General features: G+C 53.8%; 1 protein-coding gene across 1 annotated transcript; it reads right to left on the reverse strand.

The window, feature by feature from the left end:
• Nucleotides 1-1348: 1348 nt before the first annotated feature.
• On the reverse strand, nucleotides 1349-22358 carry TCTN2 (tectonic family member 2; the record flags this gene model as incomplete). The annotated part of the gene is made up of 18 exons (XM_084253169.1): nucleotides 1349-1470; nucleotides 1996-2084; nucleotides 2569-2694; nucleotides 3843-3999; nucleotides 6156-6262; nucleotides 8546-8657; nucleotides 9170-9250; nucleotides 9801-9878; nucleotides 10103-10237; nucleotides 11296-11490; nucleotides 12843-12987; nucleotides 14291-14414; nucleotides 15264-15463; nucleotides 15788-15888; nucleotides 20527-20722; nucleotides 21500-21588; nucleotides 21992-22099; nucleotides 22277-22358. 18 exons carry the CDS (start codon nucleotides 22356-22358, stop codon nucleotides 1349-1351), a joined length of 2247 nt encoding a protein of 748 aa, XP_084109295.1.
• Nucleotides 22359-23887: the final 1529 nt, after the last annotated feature.

A 23887-nucleotide genomic window follows, 5' to 3' on the forward strand; every position in this document is an offset into this window, starting at 1 on the left:
GCGCCCCCGCGCCCCCGCGCCCCCGCGCCCCCGCGCCCCCGCGCCCCCGCGCCCCCGCGCCCCCGCGCCCCCGCGCCCCCGCGCCCCCGCGCCCCCGCGCCCCCGCGCCCCCGCGCCCCCGCGCCCCCGCCCGCGAATAAAACCCGAGCCCCTCGGCCCCGCTCCCCGCGGCCTGCCCGGGCTCCGCGGCCCCGGCCGCCCCCGCCCCCCCCCGCGGGCCCGGCCGCCCCCCCGGACAGTCTCGGCGGCCGCCGTCGGGTCCCTCACACGCCCGCGAACGTGCGGACCCGGCCAGGCTGCACCCCCAGCCGCCCCCCGCCGCAGCGGGTCTCCCCCTCCGAGCGCAGAGGGAACCCGTCGGGCCGGGCCACCCGCCATTTTCCACGGCGAGTGTCGCCGCCACAGGCTGAGCGGATTCCTCAGGGGCCGCCCCGGCCCACGGTCCCGTCGAGGAGCCGGAACGGGAGGGGGGCTCGGTCCCCGCGGGGCGCAGCGGGGGCGGGGGTCCGTGTGCTTCCCGTGGGCGAGGACGGGCGCCGGGTTCCCAGATCTCGCCCGGGCGGGCCTGGTGGCGGGAAGGGCCACTCGGCCACTCCAAGACCAGGCGGCGCGCGGGCCCCTCTGGAACCTGATCTGTCGGGCCGGTGAGGCTGGGGTGCAGGCAGCCCCCCCCTTCCCCTCCCCGCGCGCTCTGCCCCGCGGGAGCCACAGCGCCGCGTCCTCCGGGACCCAACTGGGACAAACCAGCTCATTTCTGCTTTTCCATCCTCTGTGACACCGGCCTCTGCTCCTGTCTGTCTGGAAACCCAAGACGAAGCGAAGGCGTCTGCCCGCTAGTGCGGGGTCCGTGGTTTTCATGGGCTCCTTCTCTCCGGGTTTCGCCTTTTCCCCCTGTATTATTGTCCTGCCCCATCGCCGCATCTCCCCCCGCAGCTGCCTTATATACTACAGACATTTTTTCAGGCTTTAATGCATTTTTCAATCCTTTCTCTGGAACACTGGAATTGAACCCATTTGACAGAAATATATTAAAAAGTTAAGGAAAAGATGGACTCTCTATGGTGCAAATGACATCTGTGGGCCAAAACGCCTGTGCCAGGGATTTGGGGTGAAGTTTCTCATTGTGCTTATGTATGGGTGACCCTCCGGACCGTGTGTGGCACCTGCACAGGAAAGAGCGTGCTCACCCCACCCCCGCATGGCTCCAGTGTCTGGAGATGTGATTTAAATCCACAGAGCACTAAAGGAAATTTTCTACAGAAATAAAGCATTTCATTTATTACAGTTTTACCAAGAGGCACGTCGGCCTGCAATGGAGCCCTGAGGTCCAGTGCACGGCCTGGAGGGGTCAAAGGGCAGCTGGATTCCAAGCCTTGCACACTCTGGTCCAGGGGTGACTGAGGAGCACCGCTAAGATGAAGAAGGACGCCAAGAGTGAGCCTTTGGCGACGCACTGAGGATAAGGCTCCCCTGCAAGACAATGAGTCCTGTGAAGCACGTAATTGTCGTGACTTTGTTGGTCAATATTTAGGTAGAAATGAGCTAGAACATTGACAGTGGTCATTTCTAAGTGGCTACACTAGCCACAATTTCCGCTTGTTCAAAGTTCACTGTTTAAAGTTTTCAATAATTATAATTATACAATTATACTTTCAAAGTTCTTCAGTCGCTGGGCCTCCCTGGTGGCACAGGGTTAAAGACAGTACTATGAAGCATCCACAGCCACTGCAACACAAGTTCAATCCCCAGCTAGGGAGCCACCCACACGGCCCAGCAGACCTCTCCTGTCTCCCCGGTGCTCCCCTCAGCAGTGGATTTCAGTGACTCTGCCTGTTCTGCTCCCCACTCTGGTGAATCCTCTCTCCCCCCACAGCCTCTGGCCTGTACCCCAGTTCTTGTATGCATAAATAAATAAATCTTTTAAAAAAAAGTTCTTCAGCCTCTTTAGCCGCTACAGCATAAGGATAACCGGTTGAGAAGCCCACTTCACCCTACCTTGGTAATCGCGGGTCAGTGGATAGAGAAGTTGCGGCCAGCACACCTCATTTCTGTTACAGTCGTACTCTGTGAAGTTGATCTGGAACCTATAAAACATCGAGGGAGATCACCACCCAGCGCGCTGCTGATAAGAAGCTTCCGAACTTGACTCAAGAAAGAAACATCTATCCACAGTCCAAGCGTGAAGTTCAAGTCAGTGCAAAACATTTCTGTGTTAAATCACTGGCTGGAGAGTTCAAGAAATTCACAGGGGAGTATTTCTTGGTGTCTGTGAAAGAGCGTGTGCTCCCGGGCCAGTGAGAAGCATCCAGACTATGCAAGAGAGCTCAGCAGAAGCCGAGCCTCCACAGGAAATAAACCAGCCCTGGACGCCACGGCCTGGACCGTGCTCTGCTCCCTGGGGCCTGGCAGGGGTCCCTGGCGGGTGCCTGGACATGCTGTGAACTGAACCTGCTCCGTAGAGTAAATGTGATTATTTTTAAAGGGGAGAAAGGCGGGGAGAAACTTCTTATCTCCAAATACATGTTTTTCCTCTTCCTAATAATGTCACCCAGGTCACAGCCGGGTTACCTAGTAAGTGGACGGGGTAACCGTGCTGGTATCTGGATGAACTGGACGGAGGCACTGAGCGGGAAGAAGTCGGCCGTATCCTCACAGGTGAGCCCGCACTGGAACTGCCAGCTCACCAAGGAGAACCTGGGGGAGAAGATCATTTGTTTCACCACCATGTAACCAACAGCAGCAGCCAACCATTTTTGAGGGCCTGTCACGTCCTGGGCACAGCGCCAAGCGCCTGACATATGCCCTGCGAACTCGCCCCATGTAATTCTCAAAACAGCCCTACAAGGAGCGTGTGGTATTATTTCTGCCATCTTTCTTCTGGAAACTGCATCCGAACTTTACCTTGGGAAACCACCCCTTCCCGCTCTCAACCGGGGGGCCAACCTGAATCTGGGGGCCTGTCCATCATTGGATCTAGGCAATCAGAGCTGCCTACCGCCCTGGCCACAGCTGCTGGTTCAGAAAGGAGCACGTAAACCAAACAGAACCAGTAAAAGTCTGTCCAGGCATTTTTTAAAATTTTTTTAATTTTTGTGTAGAAGAGCTGGGGTACAGGCCACAGGCACTGGGCATGAGAGGATTCACCAGAGACCGAGCGGGGAGCAGAACAGGCAGACTGAGCGAAATCCACTGCTGAGGGGAGCAGCGGGAAGACGGGAGTTCTGCTGCGCCATGTGGGTCAGCTCCCTGGCCGGGGATCGAACTCAGGCCTCAGCAGTAACAGCCTGAGACCCAACCTCTAGGCCATCAGGGAGACCCCTTTCTAGACATTTTTAAGAAAGGTGGGAAAGAGGCCCCCCTGCCTCCTGCAACATATCTGGAGTTGCTGGATGTTTCTTTCCACTTCTTGGGGAAATCCCCCCAGAATGAAGTCTACCCAAAGCAAGGAGGAGTGAAGAGATGGGGGAAGACCCCCGGCCTCAGGGAAGCATGAGCTGGTGGCACGTGGCCTTTTCAGAACCTGGGCCTGTGAAGCGCCCTTTTGCGTACATCAGTGTAATTAGGGCCTGGCATTTACCGTCGAGAGCAGCCTGGCACATCACGGCACTGGCACTGTCTGACAGAGGACAGCACAGCTCGGCAGAGGTGAAGTAATCACCCAGGATCCCTGTCTCCCACGGGGGACGGGACGGGAGAGGGGAGCCTTAAACAGCTCCCCAAAGCTCCACTGACCAACCACTGGGGGCCCCCAAGCACACTGCCTGCCACATTCTCAGGCTTAACATGCGCAGCTACAGAGGCCCTGCAAGCACGCGCAGCGTCCCTCGCAGGATGGGTCCTACCTGGTCTCCACGCCCAGGATCTCCTGCTGAGGAACCCCCTCCACGGCACCCGTGTCTGAGAAGAGGATGCGGACGGTCAGCTGAGTGGGGATGTCCGGGCAGACGCCGTTCGGGCCGCCAGCAGCCGGGCCTGCACCCGGGTCAGGGGCCTCTGCACCTGTCGCAGAGTGAAGTCTTGTGGGGAGAAGACACAGTAACCGCTTCCCTGGAATGCAGGACACCACCCAGAGGGAGAGGCCACCAGATAGGACGCGCCGGGGCGCGAGTCCTGGTGGCGCCAGCGTCCAGGAAGCTTCCCTCTGTGTTAAATGTGCGCTGGTGGCTCTACACGCCCTGGCCCGCGTCCTAGAACCCTAAACCATGATCTGGTCCCCAAGCTGCTCCTCGCTGAAGTCCACCTGCTGCTCTCTCAGAAACAGAAACTGCTGCGGTAAAACGCGCGTGGGCCCCAGGCCACACGCAGGCCAGGCCGCGCAGCCAGAGGCTGGAGAGACGCGGAGCCAGAAGCTGGAGAGACGCGGAGGGTCGGCTGGCAAAGCGATTCCCGGCATGTCACAGGGATACAAGTGAAACAAAAGTTAGTTTTCATTCATCTTGAAAACTCGCGGCGGGGGTGGGGGGTCGGCGATCCTCATTCCCTCAGGCCTGCAGGTCGGGGATGCTGCTCCAAAACCACCTTTCTTCTGTCCGAGAACCAGGCTGGGGCTGGCTGGGGCTCGGCCGTGTTGCAGGCGTTGCTGCTCCGGCCCTGAAGGCGGCAACACGCCGTCTCCTCTGAGTTCTTGCCTAACTGCTGCGCTCGCTGGCTGGACCCGTCCGTGTTTCTGACTCCTCAGGGGCTTTGCCCGACTCTCCCCTCCATCCCTCGGGCGCTCCACAGCCCATCCGGCTGGCCTCGATGGCAAAGCCCGGGCTGGCAGCCCCAGGCCCCGGTTTCTGTTTGCAAATGAGACTAGAATCTGGCCAAGGGACGGAGCGCTGTCTGGACTGGCAAATCGCCGCCTGGGGCTCCGCAGGCAAGAGGACCCCCTCTGAGTCAGAGGCTGGTCCATCCCGGCACTGAGGGCCCACAGGCCTGTTTTATGACCCTCGGCAGCCAGAGGGAAGGAGACCAGACCCTAACCACAGGGGCGGGAGAGTCAGGCCCGGGTCCTGAAGGGCCTTCCAGTAGCTCCGGCCTGCTGAGGAGGAGGACGGTAGGTACAGGAAGGCAGGGCAGGACCCGGCTGACCGCTGCTGCCCCACCAGGCGGGTGGCGGTGAGGGCACCACGGTGGCAGGGACAGGGCTTCGGAAAGCACATGCTGCAGTCCCTCAGCTCCTTCTGGCCTCAAAAGGCAACTGCGTGAAAGGGAGAGATAGAAGCAGCTTTTTCTGTTCCGTGAAGACACGGTCGCGGCTCCCCGAGAAACTGGAAGGGTGTCAGCAGCTTAGCAGCTGGGAGGAGGGCGAGGAGGCTGGGACCCTGCCGCACCAGCACCTCTGCGTGGGGGGCGGGGGAAGGTAGGGGCCAAGGAGTCTGGCTCGCTGGGCTCCCCAGGCCACAGGCCTGTGTCTTCTCCTCCGCGCACTCCCTCCCTCAGCCGACCCAACACTGCAAAGGCCTCTGACCAAAGGCGCTGACCACCAGTCTGCTGACAGGCCTCAGTGGCCCCAGCCGGAATGCGCTCTCTGCACCTTCATTTCCTTCTCACCTTCCAGCTTTACTGAGGTAAAATTCACATGCCAGGCAATCTGCCCTTTTAAAGTGACAATTCAGTGGTTTTAGTACATTCACGTAGTTGTGCGACCACCACCTGATTCATTTTAGAACATTTTCACCCACAAGGAAGCCCATTCTCACCACCAGCCACCCCTCGAGTCCTCCCACTGCCCAGTCCCCGGCCGCCGCAGCCTGCGTGTCCCCAGCCCTGCCTGCCCAGACACCGCCCACCCGCTGTGTGGTCCTGCCTGACTCGCTTCTCTCACTGAGCAGCATGTTTTCCATCCCTCGTTTTCTTGTAAGTTCACAAAATTGCTTTCATAGATAACAAAGTCCATTCTTAAACGCCCACACTCCTCGCAACCAAAAATAGCCGTGCCCACAAAACCCTCTGGCCATCTCCAAACCTCCTTCAGACGCCCTTTTGACAAAGATTATCAGCTTGTAAGACAATCGGGCGATGTGGACCTCATGGGGATTTCCTCTTAGAAAACAACACCGGCAGATATAAGAGGTGACGCGCCCTTGCCCCAGGAGCTGACCTCTGAGGGGTGACCTCTGAAGGGTGACCTCCATGGGGTGCCTGTCAACCGCGCACAGGGCCTGACTTACGCAGTATCTCCAGCCAGCCGTCGCTGAGGTCAGTGTAGTCGGAGTTGCCTCTCACTGCAACATGCGTTGCTTGTACAAGCGCCTCCAGCCGCTGGGCGGCCTTCTCCCTGTGAGAAAGTCAGACTTTCCTCAGCTCGCGCCCAGCAGGTCTCCTCCCAAAGCCCTTTTCGGGGAATGCCCAGATTGTGGTCGTGGATGTCTGAATAAAAAAGTGCCAGGGGAAGGCCTCCCTGGTGGTGCAGGGGTTAAAGTCTCAGCACTATGAAGCTATCGCCGGCCACTGTGGCCTGAGTTCGATCCCCGGCCAGGGAGCTGGCCCACATGGTGCAGCAGCCCTCTCCTGTCTCCCCTCTCCTGCTGCTCCCCTCAGCAGTGGATTTCCATAGATCCGCCTCTTCTGCTCCCCACTCTGTCTCCTGGGAATCCTCTTACCACCTCCCTCTCACCTCTGGCCTACACCCCAGCTCTTGTATGCATAAATAAAAAAAAATACAAATAAAAAGTGCCAGGGGAATTGGCATTAAAAACTGGCCAAGAGGGGCCTCCCTGATGGCGCAGCGGTTGAGCGCTGGGTTGCGAAGCTGCCCACAGATCTGCTGCGCTGGTTCGATCCCCAGCTGCTCTCCGGCCACTGGAGGAGGGTCCCGCATGGCGCGCAGACCTCTCCTGCCGCCCGCTGCTCCCCTCAGCAGTGTACTTCGGTCCTTCTGCCTGCTCTGCTCCCCGCTCTGGCTCTGGTGAATTCTCTCACCCTCCCGCGCTTCTGACTGTACCCAGTGCATGTATAAACAAAACAAACAAACAAATAAATAAATAAATAAAACATGCCTCTATTTAAAAAAAAAAAAAAAAAAAAACGGCCAGGAGTCTCGCTTCTCTTCCAGGGCCTTCCCAGAGTGGACGGTACTAAGCAGCTGGGGGAGGCCCCACAGATGCATCTTTGACTTTGGACTTGGGGTGCTGTCATGTAATCTCCAGGCAGTCTCCCTTGATGTCACAAAACTTGGGAGGTGGGCAGATGACACCGAGTTACTAAGGTAAATTCAAGGACCCAATGATCCACCATTAAGAGGCACCTAAGTGTTTAGCTAGAATGTCAGCTCACTAAGTGAAGATGAAGGACTGGAACTTGGCGGCCTCTGGCGACGTCTCGGGGACACGAAGCCCGTGAACTGCGGGGGGCAGACTCTCACGTGGGCTCAGGTCTGGCACCTGCAATCAGGGTCACTGCAGGTGACTTACACCTGGGGTTCTTCTCCCCTTCCCAGAGTCCCCCATTTTTCTCTGTTCTCCAAAGAACTGTGCCACTTTGGGATACGTTAGAGATGCTGTGGGTGTTAACAGTGCGGCAATCAGAGCCACAGTGAGAGTCCACACCTGGTCAGATGTTTATTACCGGAAAAAAAAAAAATGGAAAGTGACCAGCATTGGTGAAGAGGCGAAGAAACAGCCCCTTTTCAGGCCTGTTGCAGCCACTGTGGACAATAATATGGGTGCTCCCCCAAAAATTAAACCTAAAAATCCCAGACACCCCTGCAGCTGCTCTCCCGGGCACACGCCCCAAAGGAAGGGAGACAGGCATTCAAACAAAACCCAGCACGGGACTGTTTGCAGCAGCCAAAAAGTGGAAACCAGCCTGATGTCCATGGACGGGTGCACGGATGAGCAGAGGGGCCTGTCCAGACTGGACGACAACGCGGCCATAAAAAGCAACGAAGCCAAGGAAAGGGGTCAGACACACCAAGCTCCATTCACATGAGATCTCCAGAACAAGTGAACCTACAGGAAGCAGGATGGTGCAGGCCAGAGGCTGAGGGCAGGAGGAGTGGGGACCATGTCCCCTTTGCAGACGACAGCATTTGAGCGGCATCAAGTGGCGGTCGTGCACCCTGAGCTAAGTGCCGCTCAGCTGTTCACTTTAAAGTGACTATTCGGTGGCATTCACCTCGGTTGAAAGGAAAAAGAATGCAAGTGCGTGCCCACAAACCCTTTCCAAATGCCGCCCCGGAGACAACAAAGTGGAAAGTTCTAGATACACTAGGTTGCAGGGCTCAAGTATTCTTTTTTTAAATGTCAACCTCACTGATGATGCCTGCTCCCGCACTTTCCACGGTTCTCAGAGCATTAGAACTTGGTGACCTGAGCAAATCAGTGGAGAAATTCGCACGAATGTGGACAGGATGGCTTTGGCCCCTCCTAGTGATGTTTGAATTGACTTTAAACTGCTCTGAGAGTTTGCATTTATTCATTATTCATTATCACTTTTGCACAAGTTTTTATTCAGACTAATTTTTCACCTCCAAGTTGCCTTTAGTGCTCACCAGGTGGGTTAATTTTGGGCAAACAAAACCCCTTCAAGGCACAGAAAGGTTCCCCTGTGAAACACTCACCTGAGCTGAGTGCAGTTTTCATTCACCCCAACTTCTAAAAGGCACCCAGAGATCGCGTTCTCGCCAAACCCCATGGGCTTGAGGGCTGCTGCTGCGCACAGACCCCTCCCGGCTACAGAAAAAGGATCACCTTCTTAGTATTTTTGGCTGAAGAAAACCCAAGATTTAATTTAAAGCTTTTCTTAAAAAACAGCCAGGAAACACTGGGCAGCCAGTGAAACTTCCGGTTTTCTAGAACTGGGGTCATTGTTGCTCTCTGACCCTGCCTGGGCTGAGCAAAGGCGACTTTCCTGTGGGTGGGGGGCTTGTTCTCAGCAGGAAATTGAATGCCTTCTGCTGGGGTGGGTCATCACCATGGCCGCAGTGTCCCTGCCTCCAGGGAGCACCACCTTGGGTGACAGGCAAAGGACTGTGGACTCCAAGCCAAGCCCACATCTAAACCACTCTTACTAATGCCCAGCGCTTCGGGTGCAAACAACGATAACTTTTTTTTTTTTTAAACTGTAGAAGCATGAGAAACAACCCCACCTCACCCTGCTTTAAACTGATTATTCAATTCTATTCAAAATGTGGTCCTACTTCCAATCAATTTTCCAGGGGGTAGTCCAGTCACCAGCCGATTACCTGGTTGCCAAAGGTTTAAAGTCGTGACGTTCTTCATTCCATTGGTGTTTAGAGCTCGGATGGGCTTGCCAAGCTGGTAACCTGGCAGACACAATAGTGAGACTTGGCCTCTTTCTAGAAAGTGATTCTGAGCAGCCAGTGCTGTGTCATCAGACCACATGAAGGCGGCGGGATCCAGCGCATGGGAATCCACAGGCAGAGACCCCAAAACCGCGCTGAGAGGAGGAAACCACCTTCATTCCGTTTGGTTTTGTTTAACAAAGATATTTGTGTGATTTTTAAAATAAATGCGAAACTACAAGGTGGCGGGAGTCAGCCTGGGCTCTCAGGCGGGAGAAGAGCGAGCTGCAGAGCCTGCAGACTGGGCCAGGTCGTGCTCCCCAAGGCTTCGAGGGAGACCTAGACCCAAGCCGCCACCTCCCAGTAAATCCAGCAAGGGTAAGGGCTGGTTGAGGGCCCAACCCTGTGTTTCCAGCCCAGTGTTCCAACCCACTGTTCCAACGCGTCATTCTGAAAATGTCACGCGCACAGAAGAGCACGGCCTGGAAGGCCACTGCAGTCACCCCCTAAAATCGATCAATATCTAGCCTCCTTTGTCTTATCTGTGATGTCAGCACAATCACGTACACACCTGGATTTCCAGATGATTCCTTTTCATCACCACTGTTGTAGCTCAAAAACCTGATGGTGAATCTCTGTGTCATGATTCCTAAAAATAAAATAAAAACAGAAGCACAATTTAACTAGGGAAAAAGTCCCCAGCGTGTTATTTTTCTTTCCCTTATAATTGCATTTGACATGCACCAAAAAAAAAAATCTGAGTAAATCACATAAGAAGCAGGTCTGACTTAGTTTTACGTAATTACAAGAATCATAAAGAGAGAAAAAAGTGCTTTAAACTGAAAGCACCCCCACAGCCCTCAACAAAGTTACCTTTCTGCTGGGCACTGACCGCTGCCTGGATAATTCTGACTTTTATTTCAGTGATTGTATTATTATTCCATCTGAAAATATAATGTTCTTCCACATTCACAATTTTGGGGGTAGATCCAACACTTAAAAGTGTTTCTGCAAATGAATAGACACTTTCATAAATGAAAGACCTCCGCCTGCGTGGCCTTCCCCCAACCCCTACTCTTCCTGCCTCTCCAGCTCCTAATGCAGCAGGGGCGCCCCTTCCTGGGGAAGCCTTCCTGGGTCCTCCAAGCCAGCCCTGGTTGCCTCCGGCCCAGAGCGACGGCCTGAGCGAGGGGCGTCCTTCCTTCTCTGTCTGCATCCGGGCACCGGCTTAGGGCCCAGCCTGGCTTCCTACTTGGGCAGATGTTTGTTCAGTGAGTGGTGACAGAAAAGCCGGGCCTGCTGGCAGGCTCACCGCCATGCGCTAGGCCCTCTGCTGGTGTTTGATGAAGAAAAGAACAAACTCGAGAATCCTCACACGTGGGAAAGGAACACAAACAGGACCCCACGTGAAAACACGATCTGTGACCTGCCAGGCTCCAGAGCTCAGTTGCTGCATGGCGGCTGCAAAGCTTAGTTGTCAGGAAAGAGAAGGCAGCGGGAAGGGAAAGGGGCTAAGGAATTCGTTCACTGAAAAACATTTAGAAAAGGCTCAGAGCACCAGAGGCTGAAAAGAGACCCGGAGCCCCAACATCCAGGACAGCGAGCATCGGGTCAGGTCACAGAGAGGCCTGAGGGGAGATGGAACAGGAGCAAGGGCGACGCAAGGGGTGACTATCTAACTGGTGAGCCTCTGTCGACTCTCAGTGAAAACACACTCCACTCCAGAACCGTGCGGAACCACGTGTTCCTTGGAAGAAACGACATAGTTTCCTGGCGAAACAACATAAACGTGGGACATTAAAATACTTGTACTGGGGACCTCCTGGCTGGCCTAGGGGTTAAGTCTCAGGCTGTTACTACTGCAGCCTCAGTTCGATCCCCGGCCAGGGAGGTGACCCACATGGCGCAGAAGACTCTGTCTCCCCACTGCTCCCTCAGCAGTGTGTTTCAGTAGATCTGCCTGTTCTGCTCCCCTCTCTGTGTCTGGGGAATCTTCTTATACCCGCATCTCTGGCCTGCACCCCAGTTCTTCTATGAAAAAATTTAAAAATTAAAAAATAAAATACCTGTACTGGTGATGAACTTGTCCAGGTCAGCTGCTTGCTCGTAGGTGACATTGGGTATGACAATACCTAAAATGACACAAATTAAGACCCAGGGATCAGGGGCCGGACCCAGGTCATGCTGATCAAGCACATGGCGTGAGGAGCCTGCCCTGTGTGCCAGCCTCAAACTCTCCCCAAACAGTGGGAACCGCATTTCTTAGCATCTAATTGCAACTGAGGAGCAGAAGCCCAGGGGTCAGTGATAACGGCAGCAGGCTCACGCTCGGGTAAGACCCAATGGGCAGGGCGGTGAGGCAGGGGTGCAGGGCAGTGCTTTCAATTCAGGAAACCATTTGGTGGTTTCCTGGAAAGTTAAACTGCCACCTGACTCAGTAGCTCCACGCCCAGGTACATGGCCAGGAGAAATGAAAACGTGTGCTACCCACTCGCCTGCATGTGAAGGTTCACAGAAGGACCCGGACAGCAGACGTCGGACCCCCCGCCTGCCAGGAGCTCGTGCCTGGGCACCAAGGTGCACGTGTCCGGCATATAAAGGAAAGAGGCTCTGGTCCTTCTACAGGGTGGCTGAACCTCAAAAACACTCCGCAAGGGGCCTCCCTGGTGGCACAGGAGTTAAGTCTCAGCACTATGAAGCTATCAGCAGCAACTGCAGCAGGAGTTTGATCCCTGGCCAGGGAGATACCCACATGGCACAGCAGACCTCTCCTGTCTCCCCGCTGCTCCCCTCAGCAATGGATTTCAGTTAGTCTGCCTGTTCTGCTCCCCACTCTGTTTCTGGTGAATCCTCTCACCCCCCACACCTCTGGCCTAGACGCAGCTCTTAATTGCATAAATAAACTTAAAAAAACACTACACCAGGCCTTCTACTTAGGAGTCATTTCTATGAGGAGCCTTGACAGGCCAAGCCACAGAGATGGGGAGGAGGTGAGCAGGGCTGGGAGGGGAGATGGGAGTATTGCTTGGTGGAATGGGATTTCCTTCTGGGCTCAATGTTCTGGAAGGAGAGGGCAGTGGTGGCTGCACAACAGCGTGGCTGCTCAGACAGCCACTGAGCTGTGACACCAGTCACTTCTACATGATGTGAATTTTACCACAATTTTTAAAAAAAGAACTGACATGCAATGTGCTGTTAAGTTTTTTCCAAAGAAAACCCCTGCCTGAGGGCCTCCCTGGTGGCGCAGCGGTTGAGCGCTGGGTTGCAAAGCTGCCCCCAGCCTCTGTAGCACCAGTTCCATCCCCAGCCACCGGATGGGGGTCCCACATGGAGCACAGACCTCTTCTGCCACCCGCTGCTCCCCTCAACAGTGTGTTTCGTTGGTCTGCCTGCTCTGTTCCCCGCTCTGGCTCTGGTGAATTCTCTCACCCTCCCGCGCTTCTGACTGTACCCAGTGCTTTTAAAAAAATAAATCTTTTTAAAAATTAATTAATTTTTAAAAAAAGAAAGAAAGAAAACCCCTGCCTGAGATGGCGCTGCAGCAGGAGATGCCCTGGACATCCCGTGAGATGGTGAGAACAGGTCTGCGTCCTTTTCACTCCTCCTAACTCACCTCCCGTGTGGCCTGCGGCGCTGTTGGTCACGACGTCAATCGCGCCTCGCTCCTGGTAGACTTCCAAAGGCGTAAAGCATCGGACGTCGAGGTTGTGAAGGAATGCCACGGGGGCGTCCTGCACGCACTGCCCGGCCAGGGACACCTGAGGGGAGGGAAAGCCCCGCTAGCTGTGGCCTTGCCTCCAAACAGAAGAACTCAGGGGCGTCTGGGGAAAGCCCTGCCCTGTCCCCCAGCACCGGCTCCAGCTGCCGGGCAGCGTGGACGAGGGCTGGCTCACGAACGATGGACCGGCCAAGGCCAGCAAACTCTCCAGGGGGGTTGCTCATTGGAGTCTGGAAGCCACTGGGTGAGGAGTCGCCACAGGCTTCGCTAGTGAAAACAGAGACGATTCTTCGCTCTGAGCCATTTGCTTTATAGAAAATGTCCAACGTCGGGGCCTCCCCGGTGGCGCAGCGGTTGAGCGCTGGGTTGCGAAGCTGCCCGCGGCCTCTGCGGCGCCGGTTCGATCCCCGGCTGCTCCCCGGCCACCGGAGGAGGGTCCCGCATGGCGCGCAGACCTCTCCTGCCGCCCGCTGCTCCCCTCAGCAGTGTCCTTCGGTCCCTCTGCCTGCTCTGCTCCCCGCTCTGGCTCTGGTGAATTCTCTCACCCTCCCGCGCTTCTGACTGTACCCAGTGCTTGTATAAATAAATAAAAAATAATAAAAAAATAAATCTTTAAAAAAAAAAAGAAAATGTCCAACGTCTTTTCTCTCCCTCATTACCGCCCGATTTTACTGTAAACCAGAGACACACTTGGGGGTGGGGGGAAGAGGGGAGAGGATTAAAACAAGGCAGGGCGGGAATTGTATGGGGATTATAACCAAGACGAAAATGCATACATTGTGCAAAAATGAAAAATGATGTAAAAAATATATAAAACTAAAAAATATATAAAAAAAAAAATTAAAAAAATTTGTGAAGTTAAAAAAATATATAAAAATGGATTTCTATGCATAATGAAGAGAAAGGGCTTGGCACCCCACCCATGTTTTCATCCCACAAATATGTTCCCCTCATAATTTTGAACTTCAAAAGTATTACGATTTCACATAAAGTGCTATAGCCTTCAAATAATTTCAAAATTCTGGAAGGTTATATGAGGTGGCATTTTCTAGCTTCCTAGTAATTGGCTGTTACACTAACAGAAATGAAGAGTGATAGCTACTTCCACAAAAATGTATCGAAAATCTTCTGGTTTTGTTTAGCAAGTTCATGCTGAGATTTAGCAAAGACTGTGATCAATCTAAGGGTGAATATTTTTTTAAAAAGTTTGGAGACTAAATAGTCTAGTCCCCGGAAAGTCCATGGGACTTAGGGAGAAATTTTTAAGAGCTGTAGGAGTTAAATTGATGATAGGATAGGGAAAATAAGAGAAGTCTCCAGCAGGTTAAAATCAAAGATCTTACCTGCGGGATAGTCAAGTGTGCCTCGCTGGTCCTGATGGGGTCCCCTTGCTTGTATCCGAAGCCGGAGGCGCCTTTTGGGTCGGTGGGCACGGTCACCCCCAGGGGAGAGGGCTGGCTAGAGGAACTGTGAATTCATAAGAAAGGATCACGAAACACTTGGCTTTATCTGCTAAAAAATTGTCCTTTTAGGGCCTCCCTGGTGGCTCAGCGGTTGAGCGCTGGGTTGCGAAGCTGCCCGCGGCCTCTGCGGCGCCGGTTCGATCCCCGGCTGCTCCCTGGCCAGCGGAGGAGGGTCCCGCATGGCGCACAGACCTCTCCTGCCGCCCGCTGCTCCCCTCAGCAGTGGACTTCGGTCCTTCTGCCTGCTCTGCTCCCCGCTCTGGCTCTGGTGAATCCTCTCACCCTCCCGTGCTTCTGACTGTACCCAGTGCTTGCATAAATAAATTAAATAAATAAATGAACAAACAAATAAATAAATAAAAATCTTTAAAAAAAAAAAATTGTCCTTTTAATTTTTTTTACTTTTTTAATTACAAAAATAATATCTGTACTAAATGCCACTAAATTGTTCACTTTGAAGCGGTTAGTGGTTCATGCTATTTATGTGAATTTTACTGCAATAATGATAATAATGTGAAAACTGTAAAATTCAACAACATAGAAAGGTGAAATACAGAAAGTGACAGCCCCCCACCCCCAACAATCCCCTCTTTCCAGGTCACTGCCTGGACCCCCTGCTCACTCTCTGAATTGCCAGAAAACCACCATTAACTGTTTGCAGTATCAATCAACATTTTCAATGAGTCTTTCAGATACTTAACACAAACTAAACTCACTAACTGAATGCTAGATTTGACCTTGATTCTAGAAATGAACAGTTAACTCGTGGGGCCTCTGGTGGGGTCCTGAAAAGGATGAGCCCCACCTTCTAGGTCCCGCGGCCTCCCTGGTCCTGGGGTTGGGGTGCACTCACGTGGCCCCATGGTAGAAGTGTCCCAGGAAGGGTGAGTTGGCCAGGGGGGACATCACACACAGCAGGGGAAACCATCCAGGCCTTCCATGTGCCGGGGGACCAGTGGAGCAGAGCTGATCAGAGGGAGGGTCCACATCACCTCCAAAAACACCAGTGAAACAGGAGTCCCTGAAGAGCTCTCGTGCAGCGGGTGAGCATTCCTTGAAGGGAAGTGGGGAGCAGCAGTGAGACAGAAAGCTGTATGTGCAACAAAGTCTCTTGCCGGGGTGCTGGCAGCACTACAAAACTAGACTGGGGTAACGACACACAGCTCGATAAATGCAAGACCATCCTGTCCACATGATCATCCCAACATGACTTGACCCAAAGATACGTCTTTGTTTTCTCTCACAAACTATAGACTGACAATGCTGGGCGGGAAAACGCTGCATCAGAGGGCAGCTTGCCGCCTCAGTTTCGAGAGCTCGCCCACTGAGAGAGCCGCTGGCAGGGAGCAACTTTCACCCCATCCTCAGGAGGCGCACCTGGTCACAGCAGCAGCGCACGTCACAGGCCCCGGCTGTCAGATTGCAAGGACAAGGTCCCAGGGGCTGATACACCTGGTTGGGGATGACAGTCGTGTTCTCTGTAAGCACAAACAACAGGAAAGCTCAGTGATGAAACTCAGGCCAGGACAGGGCCGCGTCTCCGGTTCCAGCTGAGCCACGGCCTACAGGTCGCTGTTACCACACACTGCGCATTGGGGAGACCATAAAGCCAGCTCCTGTCCTCTGAGGCCATCTCGACCACACCCCAAAACCCTAACACAAGGAAGCACACTGGGGATACTGGACCAAAGTAGTCACAGCTGACCCTGAAGATAATCAACGGGCTGAAAGGTACCAGTTGGGACAAATGGGGTTTCCTGACGTCACTTCTCTGGGCTGAGCAATCCTCCCCATAACACAGGCTGAAGTGAAGTGTCACCTCCTGCAAACGCACCGCCTCTTTGGGCAGATAACACTGAAGCCCTGGTGACAATCCAGGCAGATTCCTGGCCCCCATCCAACCACAGAAGGCCACACTTCACTGCGCAACCTGCACAACCTCGGGCCCTTCCACCTGGAAATCCACAGGTGGATTTCCATGCCTCCTGATTCTGGTTCAGGTGTGAGGAAACCAGGTCAAAGGAAGAACCCAGAGGCTATTCTGGTCTGCCAGAAGTCAACTCCCGTGGCCAGTCCCCCATGCCTGCCTACCTCAAAGCTGGACACCGCTCCTAGAACTAGGCCCCCCAGTCCATTCCTCACACTCAATCATAGAGATCTTTCTAAAAAGCACAAGTTAAACCACATCATTCTTCTGCTAACTCTCCAATCCTCACCCCGGTGCCCTGCAATCTACCCCCAGCCTCCCTGTCCATCCCTTACGCAGACAGCGGGGGCGACGTGCCCCTCCCCTTACAGGCACTCACAGGCACCTTTCACCCCCACCCTCGACCTCGTGGCCCTGCACACACCAGCCCCTCTCCTGACAGAGCCCCTGGGCGCTGTTCTCCCCCCCCCACTGCCTCCTCTGGCTCCTTGGCTGAAAGTCACCTCCCAGAAAGGCCTCACCTGACCTCACCTGCGAGCTGGGGCAGATACTCCCTCCCCCGCCCCCAATGACAATTCCATTCCCAGCGCTGATTCCTGTTCACAGCCTCGGTGTGCATGTGCGTGTGTGACTTGGTTTTTCAGCGGTAGGAGCCACAGGATGGGGCCTGCTCTTCCTGTTTACTTCGCAGCCAAGTCCTGGTTAGCAGCGGCTGGATCCCCATCAACACCAGCTCTTGGGGCTACGGCATTTCTTTAAAAGGGCCTCCGTGAGGTATGATTCACCCCCCGTAAATTGGTCCACTTAAGGCACAGAATCCAGTGGCTTTTAGTGTCCTCACAGATGCCACGGTCCATTGTAGAAGTTCTGTTACCTCGCGAATAAACATACACTGCGCCTCAATGGCTCACCTTTCAGTGAGAGGACTAAAAATCAGGTAGCGCAGAGAGAGGCTTTATTTCTTTTTTTTTTAATGGAATCTTAATCAGTCTTTTATTTTTTTTTATTTTTATTTATTTATACAAGCACTGGGTACAGTCAGAAGCGCGGGAGGGTGAGAGAATTCACCAGAGCCAGAGCAGAGAACAGAACAGGCAGACTGACGAAGCACACTGCTGAGGGGAGCAGCAGGCGGCAGGAGAGGTCTGCGCGCCATGCGGGACCCTCCTCCGGTGGCCGGGGAGCAGCCAGGGATCGAACCGGCGCCACAGAGGCTGCGGGCAGCTTCGCAACCCAGCGCTCAACCGCTGCGCCACCAGGGAGGCCCGAGAGGCTTTATTTCTACCCCTTTTTCTGTTAACAGTAATAAATTTTTAAAATCCCCAAGAATTAAACTTGGAAAGCTCAAAATCGTATGACAAATTCAGGCACGTTGGGCCTCTATGTTTAATGCCCAAATCATAGAGTTTCAAGGGGGAATAATCACAGACTCTTTTCAAAAGGGCCACGGACCTGGGACCTCAGCCCACAAGCACTCCTGGGGCGACGTGAGAAACTGTCCTCTCAGAAGCTCAAATCCCATGAGAAAAATTGCAAATTATCTCAAATTCTTGTAGGAAATTCTATCTCCCTAAGAAAAGTGTGGTCCAGCACTATAGAGTAGCATCAGTATAAGCCAGACAAATTATTTTAAATTGCCTAGTAGCCATACTAAGTGAAAATAGGTGTGATTAATTTAATAACTAATTAATATGTATTAACAACTAATTAATATGCATGTCACATATGCGTGGCATACTTCATCCTGTAGCCCCTAAATGTTATCATTTCAACAGGCAGCCCACGTGAAGCAGACTGATTTTATGCCCTTTCACACAGTCCTGCAAACCCAGGGCCCGGGACACTCGGCTCATCTCGGGCCAGACGTTCAAGCACTCGGCCCACGCGAGCTCAGGGCTCCGGGACGAGTGGGCAGCTGAGGCCCACGGCATGAGCGCTGCGGGGAGGAGGAGCTGGTTCCCTGGGAAGCCCCCTCCTGTAGGGAGGACAGGCAGATGAGCAGGTCACATGGCCGTCAAGGGGGCCAAGGCACAAGAGAAACCCAGGGGGGCGCTCGGCTTAGGCTGGGCAAAGGGGAGACCCACCTGGCAGAGGAGTCTGCTCAGGTAAGAAGTGGGAGGGGAGGAACAGGCGCGTGAGCGGAAGGATGCCTTCCAGGTTGAAAAAAGACACCTGGAGTCCCTAGCGGAGCTTTACCCTCAAGGAGACCCCAGCCAAGGGGCAGGATGCCCAGCCAGGTCCAGACACGGGCAGGCAGCAGTAAGAGGGGTGGCCGGAGAGAGAGAGGAGGGGGTGGGGCAGGCCAGAGGAGAAACTTGCTCCACACGAGCGAGAGAAGAGATAGAAGAGAAGAGAGAAGTGGAGAGGGGAGGGAGCGAGAGTTCTGCTTTCCCTGCAATCATTTATCGTGCAGATAAAGTTTCCATCTGCTGGATTTTACTTCTGTCCTGGGATTTGGTCCATGCTGGAAAACCGTTTCCTCCAACTCTGTAGCAATGACCACTAAGGCCATGCCAGTGGAAGCGTCTACACAACTACTGACAGGGTCTTTGCGGTAGCACAGCAGAAGCCTAATATGCCGACAGTCTCGAGGACAAGAACAAGGACGGGTCACGGGTCTGATGCGCCGTGGTCAAGCTCACATGACATCAACAGGGTGTTCTAGAGTATATGCTACTACGTGACATAAAGACAGACATTCGTGCGTCTATACGTGTCCTACGTTGCCTGCCAGCGTCCTTGTCCCTGAGGACACCATGTACCTCCTGTCTCTGCGTCCGTCCTTTTCCTCATTCTGATCTCTGGCTGACGGGGTACAAAACTGTCCATACCTTCACAGGGTCAGAGCAGGCATCTCATCATTACCAACAAACCAAGGTTCACCTAAGTCACACACAGGCATTCCAAAATATCACCTGACAGAGAAACATTTAAAAAAATAATAATAAAAGTCATCACTGCGTGGCAGAACTAAGGCCGCTTCCTCCTATTTTCTTTTTAAACACCCACTGGATTTGACTTTTTGATTTGCTTTGAATTTTAGTAACTAGAAAATGATTAAAATCTTTATCCATCTGAATAAGAGTCACATGATTCAAAAACATCAAAAGGGTGGCAGTGAGAGCCGGCTCCCTCAGCCCCATCTGTCCCTCATCACCACCCAGTCTGCAGCACTGGTTTATGCAGAGCTTCTAGAAGCAAATTTAAATATCTACTCTCCTCCCCCACTTTCAGCAGAGTCTGCATTCATTTTGCTTTTAGCAATTAGCACTGTATCCTGGAGCTCTTTCTGAGCAAGTACATGCACTGGGGAGCACAGTCGCCCGCTGAATAGCTTTATCACAACTTAGCTAATCCTCCTAACCTCTCAGAACCACTAGAATGTGAGAAGGCAGGTGACACCAGAATGCGAGAAGGGTTTGTTGCAGAGGACGGAGGATGTGGAGGTGGGACATATCAGAGGGACCCCTTACTATCAGTATAACTGAGGTCTTTTGTTCTTAGAACGCTGCCACTCTACAAAAGGGAGAATAATGCAAAACCATTTTCTCCTGTCCAGAGATGCTCACAATGGGATAGATGCTGTAGCACTTGTTATGGTATCAAAGGAGAGAAATGACTCAAATTCTTTCACAGACTAGTAAAATAAGGGATGTAGCCACATGTTGGAATACTATGCAGCTATGAAAAAGAATGTGGTGGGTTACCATTGATTCCTCTTATAGTGCATTTAATCATATGGAACAATCTCAGCAACGTTTTTTTAAAAAGTATAGAAGAATGAACTGTGTGTTACTGGTTTTTTTTTTTTTTAATGGAATATGTGCTTCTGTAAAGCCTAAGCTGGCAGACTGCCATTGAGAAAGCGAGCTGGAGGTCAAAAGCCTTCAAGGAAAATCTGCTGTATTCTATAAACTCACTCACAATCTTATAGGTGTTTGTGATTTTAAAATGGAGTCATAGGAAATACACAGAAACAAACCACCTCTCAAAGAGGATTTAAGGTAGCTTGCAAAGATACAAATAGAAAAACAAGAAAAAATAAATCTTAAGTAAAATAATACAAAACAAAAAAACTTAAAAAAAATAAAAGGAAAACGCATTTAGGAAGGCAACACAGACTCCAGAGTGCAGCACACGGTACTTATCATCAAACAGACAATGCCTGATCGTCATAGACTTTACTTGCCTGATGCATTCTGGGCCAGAGCAGTGTTAGCATAAATTTCCACTTGGATGAGCAGATGTGCTGAACAGGAGGACCCGTTGGATGCTGACACCAGAAGGGTTTGGAGGACACATGGGGATGCTAAGAAGGGATCTGTTTCATTCAAGGAACATAGCTGCTGAAGCCCCTTCAGCCTCACGGTCACTTCCAATGCGTCCTGCAAGGGAAACATCATGGTGCTTTCAGAGGGACTCAACAGCACACCTGTGATTACAAGAAGACACAATGGAAAACACAAGGAAAGCACATATCAGCCTCTGTTCAAAAGGAGACAAAAGGAGAATTGGATAGGGAGGTGACCTGATTCTGTTCAAGCCCTGCTATAAACCTACGGCAAGACGCAAGCCCCACTCCTAATGCACAGGTAGCCACAGGAGCAGGTAGCTGGGGACACTTAGGGAAACATGGGCTGGTCAGTCAACTCAGCCTGTCTAGCACCTTTCTGGTTTCTTTATCATCCGACCAGCGAAGATTCAATCTCAAAAGAAAGTCAAAGGAAACTGTCCCTAGCTCCGGGGGTGCAAGCAGAGTCTGCCTTTCCCAGCCTTCAAGGAGTTGACGCCTCGCCTGTAGGAGGCACTCGCTCTACAAAACGTTTATTAAGTGGAAGCTGTGCAGTCTCTCCAGCATCCTTGAGCATCCTTACACGAGTTGAGTGAGAGCTGTGGTTTATGAAGCTGTTTTGATTCAGAGCCATTTGATAACCCCTCAGAAACTGGCAACACTCTTGAGGAAAAAAATGCACATACACACATAACTTTGTGCAAACTTCAGAGTTTCACAGACCCCATGAAGTCCATCTGAGGACTCCCAACCAAGGGTGAGAACCTCTGGGCTAGACCCTATAGCTCACAGTTTCATAGTGAGCACAGAGAAAGCCATAATGTGCCAAATCAAAAACGCATCCTCCCAAAGATGCCCCAAAGGGTTTGACCTCTGGCCTCACCACACCAGGCGTCACAGTCAAATTCCAGTCTCCAGTCTCATTGCTCAGCCCTCCACAAGCCGGAACTGGCAACAACCCTAAGGGAGAGAAGATGAGGATGCAAGGGGCACTGCCCAGCTGTGAAGGGGGCACTCTTGCAGAAAGCTCCCTAGGGTGAAAGCCCTTTCCAAGTCTAGGATTGGGCCCTTGACAAGCTGTGTGACCCTGGACAAGTGACCACCTCTCCCAACTTCAGTATCTTCGATGGGAGAAAGATGTCGCTGTTCTCGTTGGAGCAAGGAGGTGACCAGTGTAAGGTGCGGGGTCAGCCATTAAGATCCCAAGCGGTCTTTCACCTGACCCACAGCCCGCTCTCCCACCCCACCCCCACGCTGGGTTTGCAGTGGACATCAGCGGGGGACCCTCAGGACGCCACCCGCCAGCCTGCGCGTGGCCTGGACCTGGCCCAACCCTCGCCCTCTCCGCGGGAAAGGCCTTTACCCTTCTCGCCGCGCAGCACGGCCAGGGACACCCTCACGTCCTCCGTGCCTCCCACCAGGGCCGCGCTGACCGCAGAGCCGGACATGCGGATGAAGGGCGGGAGGAACGCTGGGAGGAAAGGCAGGGACAGGGCGGGTCAGTGGCTGCAGGGTCCCTCCTGAGCTGCGCGCAGGGTCCCTCCTGAGCTGCGGCGGGTCTGCCGAGCGCCGCGCACCCCGAGTCTGGCCCCTCTCGCGCGCCTCGTCGTCCACCCCGCCCGGCGGTCCCCGGCCCCGCCGCACACACCCAGGTCCCCCCGCAGCGGCCTCGGGACGCCCTGCAGGAGCAGGAGCCCCAGGAGCAGAGGGGCCGGCCGCGGAAAGCCCATGCCTGGGCCCGGCGGGGCGCGCGCGGGAAGCGGCCGGCCTTAGGAGGCAGCCGCGGCGCTGAGGCAGGAACGCGGCCCGCTCGGCCCGGCCGCCGCCATCTTGTCACGCGAACGCCCGGAGCTATGGCAACCGCCGGCGGGCGGGGCGGCCGGGGCGGGCGGGGCGGGCGGGGGCGCCGTGACTGGGCGGCGGAGGAGCGAGCCCGCCCCCGCCGGCGGCCCCCCCGGCTCCGGCGCCCCTCGACGGCCGGTCGCGCCGCGGAGAAGGCGCGGGTCGCCCCGCCCCGAGCTGATTCCCTCACCCCGAAGCGCGCGCCTGCGGGCCCTGGGCCTGAGCAAGCGCTGGATTCACTCGGTTTCCTGGGGCTTGGGGGTGAGGCTGCGCTACTGTCATTGTGTAGCTGTTGAACCCCGGTTTTTCTGGCCCCCCCGAGGCCCCAGCCACCCAGAGCAGATCTAATCAGATAACACGCAGGACTTCGGACAGCGTGGGGCCGGATCCGAACCCCCGAAAAACACTCCTCCGCGATGGCGCCCCAGCCCGTGAGCGCCGCTGCCCCCCCCCCCCCCCCCGGGCGCGCTCGGGCCTCTCTGAACTTGGGCTTCCTCATCTGTGGAAAAACGAAAAAAAAGTGAAGGTGGCAGCCCCTCCCTAAAAAGATGTCTCACTCATGGCAGGAATTTAGAAAACCTAAATAAGGGACCAGGAAAAGGAGTAATTATAATAAAGTAACAATCAAAATCAGCAAGCAACTATAAACCAGAGACACACTGCAGGGGGGGAGAAGGATCAAAACAAGGGGGGGTGGGAATTGTGTGGGGAATATAACCGAGATGAAAATGCATACATTGTGCAAAAATGAAAAATGATATAAAATGTATAAAATTTAAAAAAAAAAATTACTTGAGGTGGGCCTCCCCGGTGGCGCAGCGGTTGACCGCTGGGCTGAGAAGCTGCCCGCAGCCTCTGCAGCGCTGGTTCAATCCCCGGCCACCGGAGGAGGGTCCGACATGGCGCGCAGACCTCTCCTGCCGCCAGCTGCTCTCCCCAGCAGTGTACTTCGTCAGTCTGCCTGTTCTCCCCGGTCTGGCTCTGGTGAATCCTCTCACCCTCCCGCGCCACAGACTGTACCCAGTGCTTGTATAAATAAATAAATCTTTTTTTAAAAAATTACTTGAGGTGACGTCTGGGCGCTGAGGCCAATGCCTGGCCTGTGGTAAACAGTAAGTGTTGAGGCGGTGCTCGCCGTCAGAGGTTGGGAGACAAGGTCCGTCCACGGGTGGTGGTCAGCGCTGTGCCAGACAAACGCAGCAAATGGCACATAAGTGTCGATGTTATGTATTAATCGACCAGCAGATCTAACATTCTGGAAGGGTCCCACACGAGCATTATCTTGTGCTTATACTCTTGCAAAGCTGGGCCACTGGGGCTGTCACATTATCGCAATAAACTATTGCGTAACAGCGATGTACTGTTTCACTTCTGAAATTCCCTCAAAGTGATCCCATCTCTAATGCAGTAGTTGTCT

The sequence above is a fragment of the Talpa europaea genome (assembly GCF_964194135.1).
Source record: "Talpa europaea genome assembly, chromosome: 14".
Classification (NCBI taxonomy): domain Eukaryota; kingdom Metazoa; phylum Chordata; class Mammalia; order Eulipotyphla; family Talpidae; genus Talpa; species Talpa europaea.